Source organism: Sarcophilus harrisii, chromosome 2, assembly GCF_902635505.1.
Source record: "Sarcophilus harrisii chromosome 2, mSarHar1.11, whole genome shotgun sequence".
Lineage (NCBI taxonomy): Eukaryota > Metazoa > Chordata > Mammalia > Dasyuromorphia > Dasyuridae > Sarcophilus > Sarcophilus harrisii.
In genome coordinates, this window is record NC_045427.1 from 217401227 (window position 1) to 217421187 (window position 19961).

General features: G+C 38.5%; 1 protein-coding gene across 3 annotated transcripts in view; it reads right to left on the reverse strand.

Moving 5' to 3' along the window:
- Nucleotides 1-249: 249 nt before the first annotated feature.
- STMN4 (stathmin 4) overlaps nucleotides 250-19961 on the reverse strand; it is a 41846-nt gene continuing 22134 nt past the window's right edge. For 2 of the 3 annotated variants that reach the window (XM_031951455.1, XM_003757788.3), the window contains exons 2-6: nucleotides 15627-15709; nucleotides 13416-13511; nucleotides 10726-10934; nucleotides 8762-8953; nucleotides 250-1960 (exon numbers count right to left, since the gene is read on the reverse strand). In XM_031951455.1, coding sequence (XP_031807315.1) covers nucleotides 1901-1960; nucleotides 8762-8953; nucleotides 10726-10934; nucleotides 13416-13511; nucleotides 15627-15639 — 570 coding nt within the window. In that variant the 5' untranslated portion in view covers nucleotides 15640-15709 and the 3' untranslated portion in view covers nucleotides 250-1900. The remainder of the gene's footprint in view (nucleotides 1961-8761; nucleotides 8954-10725; nucleotides 10935-13415; nucleotides 13512-15626; nucleotides 15710-19961) is intronic. The other variant, XM_012539812.2, reaches the window with a different exon arrangement.

Below are 19961 nucleotides of genomic sequence, written 5' to 3' on the forward strand. Positions count from 1 at the left end.
TTGTTCCCCCGGGGAAACGGTGAGTAAAGGGGCACAGAGTTATCAAGATTTTTCTGTAGAAAGAGGCCCCAAGACTGAACCCAGGCTGTTTCAAGATCTTACACAAAACTTACACAAGGTATTCTAATTACCAGGTTCTATTACATGGAAGTCTTTGTTCATACTTGTGTCTTTCCTCTGAGGCACATAGTTGAGATTAATAAATGTGTCTGCTCCCCACCCCCTTACAAAAGGAAGCTGAGTCAGGGCACGGGAGATGAGAAAGAACATAGTACCAAGGTGGTTTATTTGCAAAGCTGTATACAAAAATACACAGTATCTGCCCAAGTGGGAGGGAATCCCTGACACCACATTCATTCTGCCCTTTTCCCCAATTCCTGCCTGGGACTCCTGCTGTTCTCAAAGGATGGACTTCCTGTGTAGAGTCCCTAAGGCTTCTTTCTGAACCAGAGGACCACTGACCTAAAAGATAAAACCCCTGGCCCCTCTAAATTAGGAAAAGAGATTTTAAAAGTTCCTTTGGCTACAGGTTTTCCACTCTGGGCCCAACAAACTGAATTCTCTTCCAGGCCCTGTTAATGCTCACTTCCTTCTAGCCTAATCCCAAATTAAAATGGGTTTTCTTCTTACTAAAGAGTCTCCTTAGTCTTAGCCCCAGATTTCAGAGAACCTTGGGAAGCATGTTAAAATACCAGTTCCTCCACTGAGGGCAAGACGGCATCTTCCTCGTGATCTATCTAGCATGACACCTTAGCAATCACAGATATTTAGTGAGACGCCACCAAGGAAGGGGCCAGAAATGTGCTGATCTTCCAGTTCTATGGAGTGGTAGCAGACGTAGTAAGGGAAGGACCAGACTTAATGTCCAAAGATTTCGATTCAACTGTCAGCTCTGCTCCTTCTAAGCTGTGTGACCTTGGGCGTGCCACAGTCTCTCTGAACTCATTCTCCTCATGTATAAAAGGGAAAAATATTTGGCCCACTGACTTCACGGAGTTGTTGTAAGGAGACAGCGAGGCGATGGATGTGAAAGCACTTCATTGATGCATAGTATAATGCAATCATAATGGAAACTCTTATGGTTACTAAAAATGGGATGATGACACTGGCAAGATTCTATCCTGCTCTCCCCACCCTCCACCTCCTTGCATGGCCAAAGCACTGCTGAGGACAAAGATAAGGAGTATCATAAACCATTCTGGAGCATCAAACATCAACATTTTACCAGTTGGGCCTTTTGGGGACAGGAAAAAAGAACCAGAGACATGGAGTAAATATTCCATTTGTAATGAAGATCAAAAGATGAATGTAAAAACACACACATATGTGGGGCACGACACCCACACTAACAGTGGGTCATCCCACCTGTTATAGGATGGAAACAATACACCTGCTGAGCATGCCTCCCTCTGGCCAGTTTAAAGGTTTGAGGATCTTAGCTTAAACCACTTCGATACTCCTTTCCACCCAGGTACTTTCCACTTCACCACTAATTTCTATTCCCCTGATTTCCAACATCTTTTTTTTTGCCCATACCCACCCACCCTGAAGACTTGTTGGTCCAATGCTTGATACCCAGCCAAAGAAATGGGGAAAAAAAAGTGTGGAGGATGCAATTCTGAGCTTCTCTGGGTGTAATAGCTATGAGGGCCCCATGGATCCCTCTCTGACCTTCTTTTTTCCAAGTCTCTTTCTCTCCCCTCTCCCACCCCATCATTGTTCCCCAGAAACAAATAGGATGGCTTCACTGGTCAACTCTTTACATGTACAAACAAAGAAAGCAGAGGAAACTTCCCTTGGCCACTACCCTCCCCCTCCCCCCAAAAAACCCCAGTTCTGGGATAGCCGCCACCACTGCTGCTGGAGCTGCTGGTCCAAATTTCTTCTTGCCTCAGGGTTTTTACCTGGAGGCCTCTTCCTTCAGCTCCTTGTTTTTCCGAACCTCTTCAGCATGTTTATCCTGGAAAGGAGAGATGGGAATAGGGTGGGTTAGGTGGCTCCACTTTTAAGAGTAAGAATATGGAGAGTAAGAGTAAGAGAATTTTATAAGAGTAAGAGTAAGAGAATGGGAGACCTGGGACAGTAAGAGTGGCAGAACTCATTTGAATTGCTTTCTGAGTAGGGGCCTTTGAGCTCATAGAGCAGGCAGGCTCCCTGTGCCCTGACTGCTACCCGTATCTGGATCCATGTACATATCAGTCTCCTTATCTGTAAAAATAAAGATCATCATGTCATCTACCTCATGGGCTTGTTATAAAGAGAAAATAAAATTTTACATATTGTTCCTATTTTTGTTCAGTCATTTCAGTCATGTATAATGATTCCTCATGGTCCCTTTTGGGGTTTTCTGAGCAAATATATGAGAATATTTTGCCATTTCCTTCTCCAGCTCATTTTACAGATGAAGAGGGGAACAGGATTAAGTGACTTGTCCAGGGTCACACAGCTAGTAAGTACCTAGGGCCAAATGTGAACTCAAGAAGAGTCTTCCTGACTCCAGATTTGACATTCTATCTGTTGCATTACCTCATTTCCCCCAGAGATTTTATATATACATAAAGCATAATTTCATTAACATATTAGTTATAATTATTTGATTATAATAAATTATGAATTATAATTTTGCAAACTTTAAAGCACTATATAAATACTGATTGTCATCATCATCATCAGGGTGTAAAAATCATTATTTGCTCTCCCATAATTATATTTTCCTCTATTATGTACCTGCTTATTTCCTTTCTCCTTCTCATGTAGCTTTTACCTTACAGGATCATCAATATAAAACTAGAATGGCCTTTGAGCCCACTTAGCCCAAATTTGTCATTTGGTAGATGACAAAACCAGAGCCCAGGGAGGTTTGGTGAGTTGGCATTAAGGTAATAATCATCAGATGTGGAATTTGAACCTCGAACCTAGGTCACAGGATAATGAACTTTGAACTGGAAAGGATCTCAGAAGACCATCTAGTCTGACATCCTCACTTTACAGGTGAGGAAAGTAAGGTAACCTCTAGTACCCTCTAGAAGCATTAAGAGATAGGTCTCTGGTCACCTAGGAGGATTTGACCCCAACACCTCTAATACTCTTTTCATTACATGACAATGCTCCTGCCTACATTTGATCACTCTTCTATTTACCATGATTATCCCACCATCTTTTACCTTCTTATTCATTTGTTTTTTGAAACATTTCTACCTTTATGTATATAAATATCTAAAGTACATGTAGTAGTTAGGCATGTGAATGTGTAATTATATTGTTGGGAGAGTGTTTGGGTATAATAATGGTGAACTTATTGGAATGGATGGGGAATAAGGGCATACTTTGTGTGTCTTTTCTCTATTGATTATATGAAACTTATTCTGTCTGTAACTTGTTTATCCACAGTTGTTTGAATGTTTGTTTTCTTCCTTGAGAGCAGGAACTGTATTTTACCTTTATAGCCCTAGAACTTAACACAGTGACTGGCATATAGTAGGCACTTAATCAGTATTTATTGACTTATGTCATGTCTGTATATTCAGGATGTATGTTCTACACTAAAATCTTATAGCATTATCTCATCATAGTGTAGAGATGACTTTAGCTTCTCCAAGGCTATACCAGTGGACATAATTTCTGACAACTCCTACCAGGCTGGACAGTCTTCCACATGGGCACAATGACAGGTAGGTCTCTGGTGTCTGAGGACCAGAATTCCATAAGTTTGGAAGGCTCATCATTATAAGATTGGGCAATGGGGTGCATGGTTTGTGAGTGTGTGTGTGTGTGTGTGTGTGTGTGTATGTATGTGTATTTTTGGCTACTATAGCTCATAAAATTGTGTGATAAAGTTTAGAACTACAATCTGTGTCAGTGTAAGAATGAAATACTGATGATATCAGAAATTTTTTCAAGTATAGAAGAAGTATATCTATAGGTATATAGGGGATGTGTTCATAGGTGTATTTGGTTTTTTTTTAACTATAAACTTATTTGTGTTAATGAATAATACCTCTAATTCATAATTAAGATTTGTTAACTGGAGGAAAAACTACCATCAACAAGTAAGTATGATGAGCTTTGCATGAGTGGTGGCTGCAATAGGACTAATTCTACTAACAGAAATATGCTGTAAAGTCCCTCACTGAATTGTTAATGACAAATTACAATGACAAATGTTAATTACAAATATCAGTATTTGTAATAATTGAGTCCTTTTAGATGTCCCCAACCCAAGCAGGTAGACTAGGAGTTGGCAACCATTTAAGAGCAGTGAGCCAACATTTTCATCCCTTTATCTTTTAAGATTGTTAACTGCATGCTAACCTGTGCTTTGTGAGCAGGAGCTTGATCTTTCTCATCTTTCAAAAGTTGGAGTATCAAAATAGTGCCATGGTTGAGGGGATCAATGAATATTGAGTTAAGTAGCCTCTTTGTCACATGCTCTATAGATGTATAGTATACCCCTGACCAATCTTGTAGCTAGTTAGCTAGTTTTGGGACTCTCCTGCTTGGCTCCACAGAAGCAAAGTTGAATTGGGATGAGGACTGATGTTGGAATGAATTTCCTTCCCTTCTTCTTTTTTTTTTTCCTGAGGAAATTTTCCTGAGGATCCTGACTTGCCCAGGATCACACAAACTAGGAAATGTTAAGTATCTGAGGCCAGATTTGAACTCAGGTCCTCCTGACTCCAGGGCCGGTGCTCTACCCACTGCACCACCTAGCTGCCCCTTTGCTTCCCTTCTTTAGAAAGACTGAAGTATGATTGGGTGGCAGTGGGGTGTGTGTGTGTGTATGTGTGTGTGTGTGTGTGTGTGTGTGACATTCTGCCAGTCAGTCACTAAATTAGTCACTTTGCTTAACTCTTAAGGAGAGTACTATGGGAAGCATATTTGCAAAGAGATTGTGATATATAAAATAAAATGGATAAACAAAACATCTTTTAAAAAAGAAACTGAACAGATCTAGCCTGTCAGGTAGGTACTCCATGACATTTTTTTCAGTTCTCAAGTTATCATAGATATATGAGGATTCTTTTAGTGAAGGAGTGATTCCTGGTCATCCCCACTAAAGTATATGAGAGTTTACATATGGCTTAAAAATCACTTTTTAAAAAAGAATCTTATTTTTATTAATGGCTTTTGTTTTTACAGCACTTTCATTTTAAAATATATCACTTTCCCATCCAACAAGCCATCCCTATGTAACAACGTGTTGTAGGTGGAGCTGAAATTTCACAAGATCAATGTTGTGAACAATGGCAAAGCATCTTGTGAGAGAGTTTCTTCTCTTTCCTTCATTCCTTCCCACCACCCTGTCTTAGGCCATGAGAAGATGGATAAAATACTGTACAACACTTGATATATGACAGCATGAGATCTCAGAACCATGCAAAATTTGAAGGCATTGGGCAAGAGCTAAGTTAGCAGTGGTATCTGGCAGAGGCTGTTTAAATGGAATCAGTCTTTTGAACAAGCCTTTATTAAATGCTTCCTAAGTTCCAGTCGCTGTACTCAGCGCTGAGATACAAAGAAAGGCAACATTATGGTTGAGACTGACTGGGTTCCTTCTCTTTCGGAAATCCAGTGTCATCACCCACCTTGACTAGAGGACACAGTGGTAGCCAGAAGGGTATCCAAAAACCTGAAGGAATACCTGAGAGGTATTTTCTTTCTCCTTCCTATTTCCCCTATTCATTGTCCTTTTCAACAGAGATTCAATCTCAGTATCTTTTATTGCCTTTCTGCAGATTTCTTACTATGGAGTGATGTTCTTTGTTAAGCTTGATTCATTTACATAAAGGAATTCATTCTCCATTGTCTAGCACAGTATGATTTTAAAAGCCTTTAAAGTTCAGTGTGTGTGTGTGTGTGTGTGTGTGTGTGTGTGTGTAGGGTGGGGTATAGCTCTATAACGTTTATATTTAACAGAGTATATAAACTAGAATCCTACATTCTGATTGTGGAGTGTTTTGTGAACCATTTATTATGTATATTTAAAAATTATTTTTAAGCTTATATTCAGAAGAAGTATCTAGTTGTAATTGTAAGTTTAGCTCATCTGGAGAGTAAGACACTGTGGCTTAACCCTCATCCCACCCAAACCTAGGAGGCAAGGGCAAGGGATGAAGGGAGGGAAGAGCTAAGAGGAGCTAGCGGACAGAGTCCCACCTCCAAACTGACTCAGAAAGCATAGATAGTAATAATCTGTGAAGATTTCAACCCCACCCCCTTTCTTCTCTTGCAGCAGTTTTGGGAAGGAAAGTTTCATCTCCCAAGATGCCTTGCCAATATTCACAACACTTGCCTGAGAGACTTTGGCACAGATCCCACAAGTATTGCATTACAATTATAATAAGGAGCAAAATCAATAAAATTATTGTGTCTAACACTATATACAATATGAAATCACTTTTTCTGTAAAACAAGTGTCATATTGGACTTAATATAGACACTGTGAATTAGTTCAATGCTAAACCTAAATCTAAGCCTAAATAAATATCTTCTAGAGAGGTTTTAGAAATGCCTGAAGCTCTAAAACAATAAAAGTACCCACTGGTGTGAGCCTATAGGGCTCAATGTAGGTTAAGAGATTCAATATATTCATTTATTCATTTGCCATTTCTTTGTGTAAAGTGATATGCTTAATATAGGGAGAGAGAAACTTAGGAAATGGGGGGTATGGAATCAACACAGATGCCTCTCTTCCTTACCTGATTTTACAAGTGAAAGCCTCCCTAATCTAATCTTCCTATCTAATCTTCTACCCCAGAATCATTTTATGTAGATCTCTAGCTATTTGGCCCTGAATCTACAGCCATACCTAAATAACTCCCATCATCACCTGGAGTCCCTGAACATTCTTGGAATAACAGCATCCTAGAGGCACAGATTGAGATCTAGGAAGAAATCATCCATTCCAGTCTGGAATTCCCTCTCCAAATGAATGCAGAAACAGAGCTCCACAGTGATTTATTAAGTGATTTGCCCAAGGTCACATAAAAATTGCAAAGTGGGAATTTGAAAACAGGTCCTTTGAATTCAAATCTGACCTTTTCCCACTTGTCCTACATACTTCCAGTCATTTATAACCTCCATTTCCAGAACTCTTCATAAGCAGTATCAGGGTAAGTTGACAGGACAGCTTTGGTCTTATTTTCTTCAGAGATAAGACAGTCTAGCACCAGCCATTTTTTTCTATTTCCTTTGAGAAGGACTATTCCTTTCTTCCCCACTGATTTCTTTCTCTAGGTGGCTTGTTTCAGATCATGCTGCCGAAAGCCTGGAACAAAACCTGGAACAATTCCACATGACCCTTGGCTGCAATTCTCACTACCTTCATAAGATGAAGTTTGGAGTCTGTATCACCATCCTATAATGCCAGATTCCTTAGGAGACTAAGTAACATTGGCATTTTACTTCCTTCAGAAAGGAAACAAATTTTGGCTTCTGTAGCCAAGGGCAGCCATGTAATTTTGGGGAAGATAGGGAGGAATGGGGGCCACGCTGCTCACCATGGGATGAGGCCACAGATCGGGTCCCTGGAGTCACCACGCAAGGGGCGGCTCCTAGAAAAAGAACCCATCGCTGGAGCTGTCTCCTGGGAGTTGCAGGAGGCTCAGAGTCAGCTACCCCAGCCTTGAGACTAGGGAAATGAGACCATTATGTTCTTAGCAGAAAAGGCTGCTATATAGAATCTTCAAGCTAGACTCATCTGTAACCCTGACAGTTTTCATACGAGGAAATCAAGAATCCAGGAGATAAAAGGTTTTGTGCTAGACAACACAGGTATCAAGGCCTTCTTAATGGAGTACTCCTTCTATTGGACCCCATTGCCATGTGAAGTCTACCTTCTACTTCTTGGGTTTCTCAGCTTTTGGTAACTTTCTTTTATTGACTGAAGGCAGTAAATTGTAAGGACCTATGTTTACCTCACTCTACTCCATTCAGCTCTGAGAAAAATGGGCACCTAAGATTATCATTCTTTGGACTTAAGCCAAGAGCTCAAGTCAGTATCTTTTCACTGATCCTGTCTGGTTATTTATGGCTAGAGAAAGGATTGAAGAACTGATAAGTATCTATTGCATAACTATTCCTTGAGAATATGACCTTTCCATCCCACTCCAAACATGAAGATTTAAGTGGGAGAGGGGAAATGGATATTTCTTGCCCAACATGCTCTAATTGATTTAGGAATATACTTTCTTTTGAAAATTTATTTTAAGTTATGAAATAAAACATATTTCATAACAGTAGAATTAAAAAAAAGTGATCTTACATGAAACTTCAAGTCTCTTATGTACAACTTGCTATTCCTGTTAAATATAATAAAATTGTTATGTAAATTTATTTTTTCTTTTTTTTTCTTCTTCCCTCCCTCTGCTCCCTACCCTAGATATGGTTACCATTAGATACAAATATGTGTGTGAATATTTTACATATGTATATATAAATTTAACATTTACATTATATGTATAATACATGTATATTATATATCATCATAAATATTATATATCATATAACCATATTATGTCATACAATTATATATTATATAAATATGATATGTTCACTATATATAATATTTATGATATAATATACATTATATATGTATGTATGTATATGAATATACTTTCAATGGAATGCTTAGAGAATTCCACTCCATAAAAAAGCCCAGTAACTAGAATAGGTTCTTTCCTCCCTCAGTAAGATGCTTACTCACCATGCAGGAAAGAAGCTGGTATCAAGGGCATTACAATCTGCTTTGGGACCCACTTACCTTCTCTTGCAGACGTTCCAACATGGCAGCGAGATGGGCTTCCCGGTTCTCCTTATTGGATTCCATTTTCTGTGTCAGCTTTTCCTTTGCCATCTTGATGAAATTGTTATTTTCTTCAATGGCTTTTTGGATCACCTCCCTCTCATGCTCTCGCTTCTCAGCTAAATGTTTCAGGAGCTCAGCTTCTTGGTACTAGTAGGCACAAGAAGGGGAGGTGGCCCATGAAAATCAGTATGTTGATGCTCTACCTGATTATCTTCACCTTAACCATGAAGACACCTGATCTCACACCTCTCCTTTTGGCTGAAATTCAGAACAATCAGGCTTATTTTTTTGTACCTATCTCCCACCACCCATGAATTTCACATCCCACCCCTTCTAGCTAATTTTCCTTAATTTGTCCAGCTTCCATGTCCCATAAGTTCTTGGATATTTTTTGTTTTTCCATTTCCATTTGCCATTTCAACTTATTAAATTTGTTGGGCTTTCTCTCAAGTCCTTGTTTCCTTCAAGGACCTATTGTCAGGGACTATGAGTGACTAAACCCCAGCTTTGGAGTCAGGAACTTATGGGTTCAGGGCCTACATCTGACATTACCAAGTGAGCCTGACCAAGTCACTTATCCTCTCAATGCCCCAAGCAACTTGGAGACTATAAGGTACAGGTGTGAGGCTGTTCTGAACCAGTGGAGGGAGTTTCCACACTGATGAAATCATAGGTCCAGAACAATAACAAAGTGATAAGGATAATGACAACAAAAGCAGCTGAGCTTGATGATTTATTTGGCACTCAGACTATATGAAGCAGAAAAAATGAGGTTGTAACTAGAATGCTGGGCTTATTAGAAAAATATAGGTTCAACACCAGCTGTTTGTTCATGGGCAAGTCAGTTAACACCTCTACATTTTAATTTCCTTGTTTGCAAAGTGGAAAAAATAATATCTATAGTAATTCATTCACAGGTTAGTTTTGAAGCTCAAATGAAATCATGCATATAAGGTGTTTTGCAAACTTAAAAGCACTGTATCTAGGACAATTTTATTTATCTATATAGGCACACATAGAATGCATTTACATACACACATGTACATTATATGTGTATATACATACATATATATATAATATAGATGCATGTACATGTGTGTATATATACTTCATATAAGGTGACCCAAAAGGCTTAGTGCATTTTAAGCTTTAATAACTTAAAATTTTAAGCATTTTAAGCTATTTTAAACAATTTTTAAAATTTTAGTGACTCTAAAATTTAAGAGGTTCTAAGCATTTTTAGCTTTAATAGCTCAAAATTCATTAGACTTTTGGGAGACTGTACTAGAGAGCATATCTATTAAAAATAATGTATAGTTTCTTCTTGGATTACATTCTAAACTCTGTCAGAATGGAATTATGGCTTATATTTCTCTGTATTACTTTTTAGCGCTGTGTCTCCCATATAATAGGTACTCAGCAAATATTCATAGGGACATCAAACTATTCTATATGTAGTAGAAGAGTATCAGACCTGGAATCAAGAAGACTTATTTTCCTGAGTTTAAATCTGGCTTCAGACACTTATTAACTATGTGACTCTGGGCAAGTCATGCAATACTGTTTGCCTATTTTCTCATCTGTAAAATGAGTGGAGAAGGAAATGGCAAAGCACCTCAGTATCTTTACCAAGATCCTGGAAAGATGGACAGGATGGAAAGATGACTGAAAAATATTCATCCATCTATTCTAGTTAAAAGCCAGCTCTGTGTCATCACTTCACATCCCTATTCTATTCCCTTTGCCAGTCTTTATGATTGACTCACTTTCCTTTTTTTCTCTCCCTAGGATATTTTTCTGTTTTTATCTATCATCCTATGATCCAACTCTTCTTTCTTGCTCCTGCCCCGGCCCCACAAATGCCACCCTTCTCCTAACTTTCTTTTTCTTGGAGGGAGAATGCAAGAGATGAAACTCACCTTCCGTCTCTCTTCTGCAGCTTCTAACTTCTTTTGGATCTCTTCCAAGGATGGGTCTCGCCTCCGGGGCAGGGAGGCATTGAACTCTGGTACCCCATCAAAGGAGGGTGGCTTCAGGATGACCTCAAAGGACTGGCCTGAGGTGCATTTATTCAGTTCTATAACTTCCATGTCAGAAATAACACACCAGTTCAGAGCCACAGTGTCTGCTGTAGGGAACAGAGGAGGTGGTAGTCAGATGCTAAGACCCTGAACAAACTATTGGGAGAATGTGTGTGTGTGTGTGTGTGTGTGTGTGTGTGTGTGTGTGTATGTGTGTGTGTGTGTGCACACCTGTACATCAGGGAAGTACTGGGACACGTGGTGATTTTTAGCCTCTGAAAGTTTCCTTTTGGTCTCCAGCTCTTAAGATTCATTAGATGTTTACTGTAGTGATTTCTAAGAGTAATTTCTGCAGCAATATAATCATTTTGGAGACCTACTCCTCCTTTGCTCATGTGGGCATTCCTTATAAAATACCTCTAAAAATATACATATATATGTGTATATATGTATATATATATATGGTCAATCAATTAACCAACCAATAGCAAGCATTTATTAAGTATTTGCTATATATCAAGCACTGTGCTAGACTTTGGGTATACAAAGGTGAAAACAAAACTGTTTCTGCCTTCAAAAAAGCTTTCTGATAGGAGAGATAACATGTGTATGTATATATACATGCATACATACATATTTATGTATCTTCAATAACTTACTTTCTAATGGGAGAGGCAACACATCAAACAATATAATACATACATACATATATATACATATACATACAAATGCACACATATATACATATATACACAAGTTCAAATGCTAATCACATACAAAACAGGAACAAAGATATTTGCATCCTGGGGTGGGAGAGTAGGAGAAGTGAAGAAACTCATAAAGGCCTAAGCCATTTCTCTTTAATTTTAGTCAGTCTTGAGAAACCAAAGACAAAGCTTCTAACCTAGCCCCTCAGTCTAATGGATCTTATGGAGCTGGAAGAGATTGTGATTAACAGGATGTGTACTCCTTAGGGCTAGGGACATTTTGTTTTGTCCCTAGCATCTAGCACATATCAAATGTTTACTAAATGCTTGTTGAATATGAGGTGATTCAGATTAGTTCCAATAGACTTGTGATGAGAGAGCCATCTACATCCAGAGAGAGAACTATGGGGACTGATTGTACATCACAGCATAGTATTTTCACTTTTTTGTTGTGTTTGTTTGCTTGTTTTTTTCTTTCTCATTTTTCCCCTTTTGATGTGATTTTTCTTGTGCAACATGATAACTGTAGAAATATGTTTAAAAGAATTGAGCATGTCTAACTTACTGTCTAGGGCAGAGGATGGGAGGGAAGAAGAAAGAAAAATTTGGAACACAAGATTTTGCAAGAGTGAATGTTGAAAACTACCCTTACATGTATTTTGAAAAATAATAAGCTATTATTATTAAAATATTTGTTGAGAGCTTTAAATAAGAGGAAGGTTTTCACTTGTCAGAGAGCAGCCACCTAGTCATCAAATGTACATGGAACTCAAATATCCCAAATCATGACAATTAGCAGCATCAGTTTCAATGCCCTTGGCTCCTTTTTTAAGCCTCCTAAATGTAAAAACTCTGAGATATGGGCCACTAGAGAAACTCTGATCTTCCACAGTGACATAGATAACATTTATTTTATTTTTCTCCACTCACTATCCATCCACTTATTTTTTATCCACCAAACTACATACACTTCCTGGGTTCAGTACTCCCAGCTTTCCTCCCATAGTCTCTTCTCTTTTTCTTCTTCCTTCTTCTCCTCCTCTTCCTCTTCTTCCACCTTCTCTTCCTCTTTCTTTTCTTCTTCCTCCTCCTCCTCCTCCTCCTTTTCCTCCACATTTTGCTCCTCCTCCTCTTCATTCCCCCTCCTTTCTCTTCCTCCTCTTCTTCTTCCTTCTCTTTCTTTCTTCTCATCCTCTAACTCTCAGGGCAATCTTGGATGGCTAGAAAAATCTTACCCCAGTTAAGGAGGGCTGCTTTATCCATTCTCTTTCTCTTTAAGCTAAATCCACTCTTGCCTCCACCTACCAGAAAATTTTAAAAACTCACTCATTGTCAAGGAAATTCCAATCTCTTATGAATTTGTTATGATTCACCTTTCTTTGAGAGCTTAAAAGGCAGTTTTATTATGGCTACCTAAATATTCCTTAATAGTATAGGGATATATATGCCTTCATCATGCTATTAAGCCTCAAACTTAACTAGTGCTAGAAGAGCCCCCAGATACCATCTCATTCAAACCTCTCAATTTGCAGATAAGGGAATTGAGATGCAGAGGAGCTAAGTAATTTGTCTAGAGTCACCCAGCATATAAGAATCAGAAACAGGATTTGAACCTGGATTCTGTGACCTGAGAGAATGCTCTCTGTGTGTATATATGTGCATGTGTGTATGGATATGAGTGTATATGTGTGTGTGTATGAGTGTATATAAATATGTATGGTATACATGTATATTTATATGTGTTACTAAGATTTGACTATAATCTGGGAAAAGATGGCGATGGCATGGAAACGTGCTATAAAATTGGGATGGATAGTAAGGATACAAAGAACTCTAGGAATCTTATCTATTAGCTTTCAGAATCAGGATTTTGTCACTTACCATCATATTTATAAGATGATTTATTCAAAGGATCAGCCAGGAAACAGGAACAGAAGAGGGACACTAGGGGGAGCTCTTTCATCTTCTCTTTATATGCTGTAGAAACATTGGTGAGGATTTCACTGAGATAGTAAAAAACTTTTCAAGGCTAAGTCTCCATGTGGGATCAAATTGAGAGGCACTGACCCACCCCTGGTAGCTCCTCTCCTACTGCCTTGCCAACCTTCATTTTTATTCCCCCATCAGGCTCTAATTTGGCTCTGGGGTGAATTTAGGGTCATTTCCATCATCCCCAAACACACACCCTTTAGGTTTGCCTGTTAAAAGTCTCCCAGATCTCAGAAGGGACCTTAAGCCATTGTGATACAGGAGAGCACTGACTCGAATACCAGCCCACCGTTCAGTGGCTACCTCAGAAAACCTGGGCAGACTTCTTATTTGTAAATGAATAGGTTGGACTGCCATTTCACAGACAAAGAAACTGCGTCTCAGAGATAAATGATGGGTAAGGGACCTTGGAAATCATTGACTTAGATGAATCCATCTTCCCTCTGAGCATCTATTTCCTCCTATATAAAATGGGGGTTTTGGATCATAGATTTATTTAGAGCTAAAGAGATCCCATAAGTCATCTAGTACAGTCTCCTGATCTTACAGATGAGGAAAGCCACTCAGAGAAGTGGTGACCAGTGGTGGGGCTGGAATTTGTAAGCTCCCAGGCTAGCACTTTAAACTATCCCACAATTAATAAGTGGCAGAGGCAAGCCTCAGGCCTGGGCTAAGGCCCTTTAAGCTACACTTTATTGTACTCTACTTACTTCACCTTTAGGGATCCATCAGACACAAGAGCTCTTGGGTATGGAAGAGAGAAGGCAATTTTCTCCCTCTTTCTCACCTCTCTAGCCTTCCTCCTGGCATCCCTTGTTTATTCTCTAGCAATTTCTTTGAAACCCAAGCTTCACAGTCTGAATCAGGAACCATAATTGAGAAAGAATATTTAGATCCCAAATGTACAGATCTCTGCTCTGCTCACTTCGTCTCTTTATCATGGGTATTTCTCAGCCTTTCTAACTCCTAGGGAGTCCCTCTTTGTCCTTTCTTTTCCATCAAGTCTTTAGGAAAAGAAGCTTATGTTTCACAATACAAATAATCAGTATGATTCCTAGGTGGTTTTGTAAGTCCCAGGGTCTTCTCTTAGTATTCTCTACTCAGAAAGCGTGGAGTCATAAAGGTTATCTTTATAAGGGGAATGATTCTAACTCTACCCATTTGCTGAACTTGACAAATAACAGTTCTAGCAAATGTTAGGAGGACACTTGAAAGATAAAGGTCCTTCTTTTTTCTGAACCCTCAAAGTTTTGTTTTAAAAGCTTTGTTCTGACATTTGTCAAAAAGCAGCATGGTTCAGTGAATACAGGAGGCCTGCCTGTAACCCTGTTTCTTGTCCCAGTGCTTCAGGCAACCCTCTTAAAGTATACCTTACAAGGAGGTTGCTGATCTGCATTGGGAGAGGGGGGTATCCATACCAGGAATTTTCTCACACCAATGAAATCATATACCTAGTCTATACCATGTTCCTTCCCCATGGCACACATCATATCTACCTGGCATCATAGTACTTACTTATGTACATATCTTTTACTCTCCCCAACAGATCTCATGCATTCTTCCATTCCTGTCAGTGCTTTGTGTATAGTAGATGTTTAACATTTATTTGTTAAATGAAGAACTTTGGCAAGCTAATCGCTCATTGTCCTTAGCACAACTTACTTCAATTCAGTTCATTACACATTTATTAAGCACCAATGTGTGTAATAAATATGTGATAGGGATACAAGGAAAAATGAAACAGTCTCTTCTCCCAAGAAGAATATGTTTTATTGGGAGGGGGAAAAAGCTCACAAATGAGCAATTGTAAAATATATAGAGTAAACAGAAATTGATTTTCTAAATCATTTGGCAGAATTGCTTTTCCTTTGGTTGTAAAAGTCAAAATTGAATTTTGCTTGTCATTCATCCTTGCTGTCTCCTTGGAGTCCTTCATAGGCTATCACCCATCCTCCCCAGATAGATTCATGGAGTGGTTGGCCACATTTCACCCAACCCAACCCTAACCTTACATCTTTGTAAACCACCCCAGCCTAGCATTTCTCATGCATTTCCTTTTACTTCCTATATATGCTTATTGTACAAACAACTTCTGGCACCTACCTGCAAGAGTCATTTTATCCAGAGGGGTTGAGACTGTTGTCTGTCAATGAAGAGTCTGCCACAACCAGAAGCCCAATAGCCACCTGGAGAAAAGAGGAGAGTTTCACCCATTGGCATATTATCCATCCACAATAAAGTCAATAGCTTCATTCAAGATTATTCATAAGGAACACTGGTTCCCAATGGGGGAAGGCTTCTCCAAACCTTCAGTCAATCCATCAACAAACATCTATCAGGCATCCAAGTACTAAGTACTGTGTTAGTATCAGTGATATAAAGTGAAGCAATCCCTCTCCTTAAAGAGCTTATATTCTTTTTTTTTTTGGAGCTCAAATTTATTTATTTATTTTTAAACATGGTAAAAATAGATGTAAATCCAAAACAAGCACATATATTTATACAATTATCTTGTTGCACAACAAACATCAGGTCAAAAAGAAAAAAAATTCAAGCAAACACCAACAAAAGAATGAAAATGCTACACTGTGATCCACACTTAGTTCTCACAGACCTCTCTCTAAATGTAGATGGCTCTCATCATCATAAGATCATTGGAACTGGCCTGAATCTTCAGAGCTTACATTCTAATAGGGGCCACAACATATATGTAAACAGTTACATGCAAAGATACATATACATCAAAGATAAGGCAACCTTTCAGGAAAAGGTATTAACAGACAGCAAGATAAGGAAAAGACACATGTTAGAATCAGTGTCTGTGCTAGTCTTGAAAGAACTGGGCATTCTAGAAGGTGGAGGTCAGGTGAGGGAACATTCTAAGCAAAGGGGAAAGGCAATGCATATATACATAAAAAGGAGATGGAGTGTACGAGGAACAGCAGAACTATAGAGTGCATGGAAAAGGAGTACCATGTAAGGAGACTAGGAATCTAGCAAAGAGCTATATTGTAAAGATCTCTAAGTGTCAAGCAGCAGACTTTATATTTGATTCTAAAGGTAATAGGAAGCCATGGGAATTTATGAGTAGGTGAGTGACGTAGTTAAACCTCTGAAGATTCTCACTTTTACATACATCAGTCACATGCCCCAAGATTTCCTTCCTTCTCCAACTATCCCTAATGAATGTTCATATTCAGGCATGAACGGTTTGCAGTGATTGGAGGAGAAACTGAGGCAGGTGACCTTGCAAAGCCCTCCCTCACTTCAATCTCATTCAATTGCACATCATGGCAACTGAACTACTGAAACTAATTCAACACTAAGGTGTATCCAACATTATTAAAACAGCTGTAACAGGTGTTTATATTTTAAAAGAAAATCTCCAAATACTATGATATGTTCATCCAAAGGAATGCATCTTTAAATGTGGGAATGATGATTATGATGGGAACTATATCCTAATGCCTTCCCATTCATGAATGTTGAATTAGTTTTTCCTTAAAACACATTAAAAACTGTCCTTGAAATTTGACTGGCTAAGGGTAATAAGGCTCAGATCATCATACCTGGTCACTTGGGTGCAAAACAGCCAGGATATCCAGAGCTTCTTGGAAAACAGCAATGTGAACAAGAAAGTTCTTGTTCTCAACTCAACCAATGTTTTGTCCTGGATGAAGATCCCTTTCCTGCTCTGAATATCTCACTCTTCTCTGAATAAGTAAACTTTTAAAAAATTTTATTATATGTTAGATTTTGAGCATCTTGCTTTGTTCTGATTCCTCACCAAATTATCAAATGACAAATCTGAGTTAGGCCCAGATTTTTATAACAGGAGGGAGGCATTTAACTAGCAGGTTTTTAAAACCACAGAATCATAGAATTTTAGAATTGGAAAGACTTTGAAAGCTCAGATTAAAGTCCAATGCCATTCATTTTACAAATGAGGAAACTGAGGCCCCCCAAAATTAAATGATTTCATGTATTTTAGATAGGGGCTGTCACATAAAAGTGGGATTAGATTTATACTTTATTGGCCCCAAAGGGAAGAATGATGAGCAATGAATGGAAGGCAAAAAGAGCAAATTTAGGCTTGATATCAGGACAAAACTATTGAGGCTTAAAAATTGTATAAGAGTAGAATAGATTGTATCAGGAAGTAGGAAAGTCTTCAAGCAGAGGTGAAATGAGCATTTGCTAATTTTGGCGTAGATTTTTCTTATGTTTTATTTTTCTGGCATTGGTTGGACCAGCTGGTTTCTAAGGACCTTCTAACTCTAAAATTCCATGATTCTGGGATTCTGTGACTTGCCTAAGATGGCAGAACTAATAGGTGGCAGAGATGGATCTAGAACTCAGAGGTCCTAAGTCCCAGTTGAAGAAACTTGCTATACAATACTACAGCACTCAAGTAAGCAACTATCTCCTTTGCTTATATGTTTGAAGTTGGCCCTATGAATGAATATTGGAGCTGGACATGGAAATACATGACTTTGAAGAACCCCCAAATGCACATGCTGATGTGTGATATCACTTTGGTCATGATGTTCTCTTTCCAGCATCTATACTATAACAGTGTTTTTAATAGGTTAATGAATTAGCCTAATTGCTGTTGCTATATTGGTCCAAATATAGGCCACTCTGAATACAAGCAGTTCTCTTTAAAAGGGGGAAGAAGACTATGTTTGAAAAATTTTAAAAAATATATTTTAAGCCCCACTGGGTTTTATATAAGCCATATTAGTGAAATTATATAGGCTGATAGAAAAATTGAGAGATGAAAACAACAAAAATAATAGACAATATCCTATTTTATGATCTGCAAAGAGCTTTACAGACATTATTATATAATTTGATCAGATTTTTAAGAGAAAAGACCTTCTTTGAAATACCTAAGAACTCTAGTTCCCAACTTAAAAAAGAGGGAACCAGATACCTGGTAAAAGACAAAGGACAAAAAGCAATGTTTCAACACAGTTGCCATCTTCTATAGGAAGTGCTTCCCAATTGCTAGTTGCTAGTACCTTCTTTCCAGAAATTACTTTTTATCTTATTCATATATATTTTATATTTAATTTTTATATACATAACTCGCCCCAGTATAATGCAAACCTCTAGACCAGGGGTCCTCAAATTACAGCCTGCCGGCCAGATGCAGCAACTGAAGACGTTTATCCCCCTCACCCAGGGCTATGAAGTTTATTTAAAGGCCCACAAAACAAAGTTTTTGTTTTTACTATAGCCTGGCCCTCCAACAGTCTGAGGGACAGTGAACTGGCCCCCTATTTAAAAAGTTTGAGGACCCCTGCTCTAGACCCTATCTCTGTTACCTAGCATAGGATGTATCATACTAAGCTCTTGAAAGGGCAAACATCTGGGATAGACTTTGAACCCAGTTCTCCAATTGCTATTGTTGAAGCAGTCTGGCTCAGTCAAAAGAGCACTAGATTTTATGCTTAATAAGTGTCTGTTGAATGAACTAAATGATTTGAGTATGTGAGTTGAGTTCATTGAATAGAAGGAACTATAGATCAGGCTAGACTTCTCACTTAGTGAATTAGGGCCAAAACTTTACTTAAATGAGGAACAGATGATGGAAGTCTTCATTGGTGATTAGGGATTGAGGAGTGGGCCAGGCAGAAGCAGAAGAAACTGGAAAGAGAACAAAGGTACTGCAAGCTAGTTTATGAAGAGTAGACTGGGAGGAGAGAAAACTATTATATTTGGATGTCTTGATAGAATTTCATGGTCAAGGGATAAGATTACTATGTGGTTTTCTAAGTAATTAGCCTGAAGGAATCTTTATGTATGGCTTAGTGTCCCTCATTTCTACTTGAGTTTGACCCCATTGATCTAGACCTATCCAACTGAATCAACATTTATGTGAAACACCTACAATAAACTAGGTTCTCAAGCTTCTAACAGGTAAACTCTAGGAGGGTAAAATATTTCCTTTTAAATCTTTTATCCTCATCACAGTGCTTGGTATGCAGTAGGCACATAATAAATGTTTGTTGATTGATTGATAGAATGACATTAGGGACCTGTGGATTGTCTTTGGTTCAGCAACATTTTTATTGGCCTTGGTTGTCCTAAAGGGTTGAAGAGTGCTTTGAATGGTTTATGGAATACCAAGCTGCGGATCATAGAAAGGCAGCAAGATAGAATCATCATTCAGCAGTAAGAAATTGGCAATTAGTAAGGGTCAGGTCAAGCAACTGACCAAGAACTAAGGTAGACAGGCCAAAGGCTAAAGAACTCAAAGAACATAAGTTAGATAGAGAAAGTAAGGTGAGGAACTCAGGACTTGGGACTGGTCAACAATGGAACCAACAATGAGAGCTCTATAAGGTAGACATAATATGGTAACAAGATTTTAGCATTAGCTTCTTGCTGTTTTATGCTAAAGAAGTACAAATTCAACTCCAGAGGACAGAA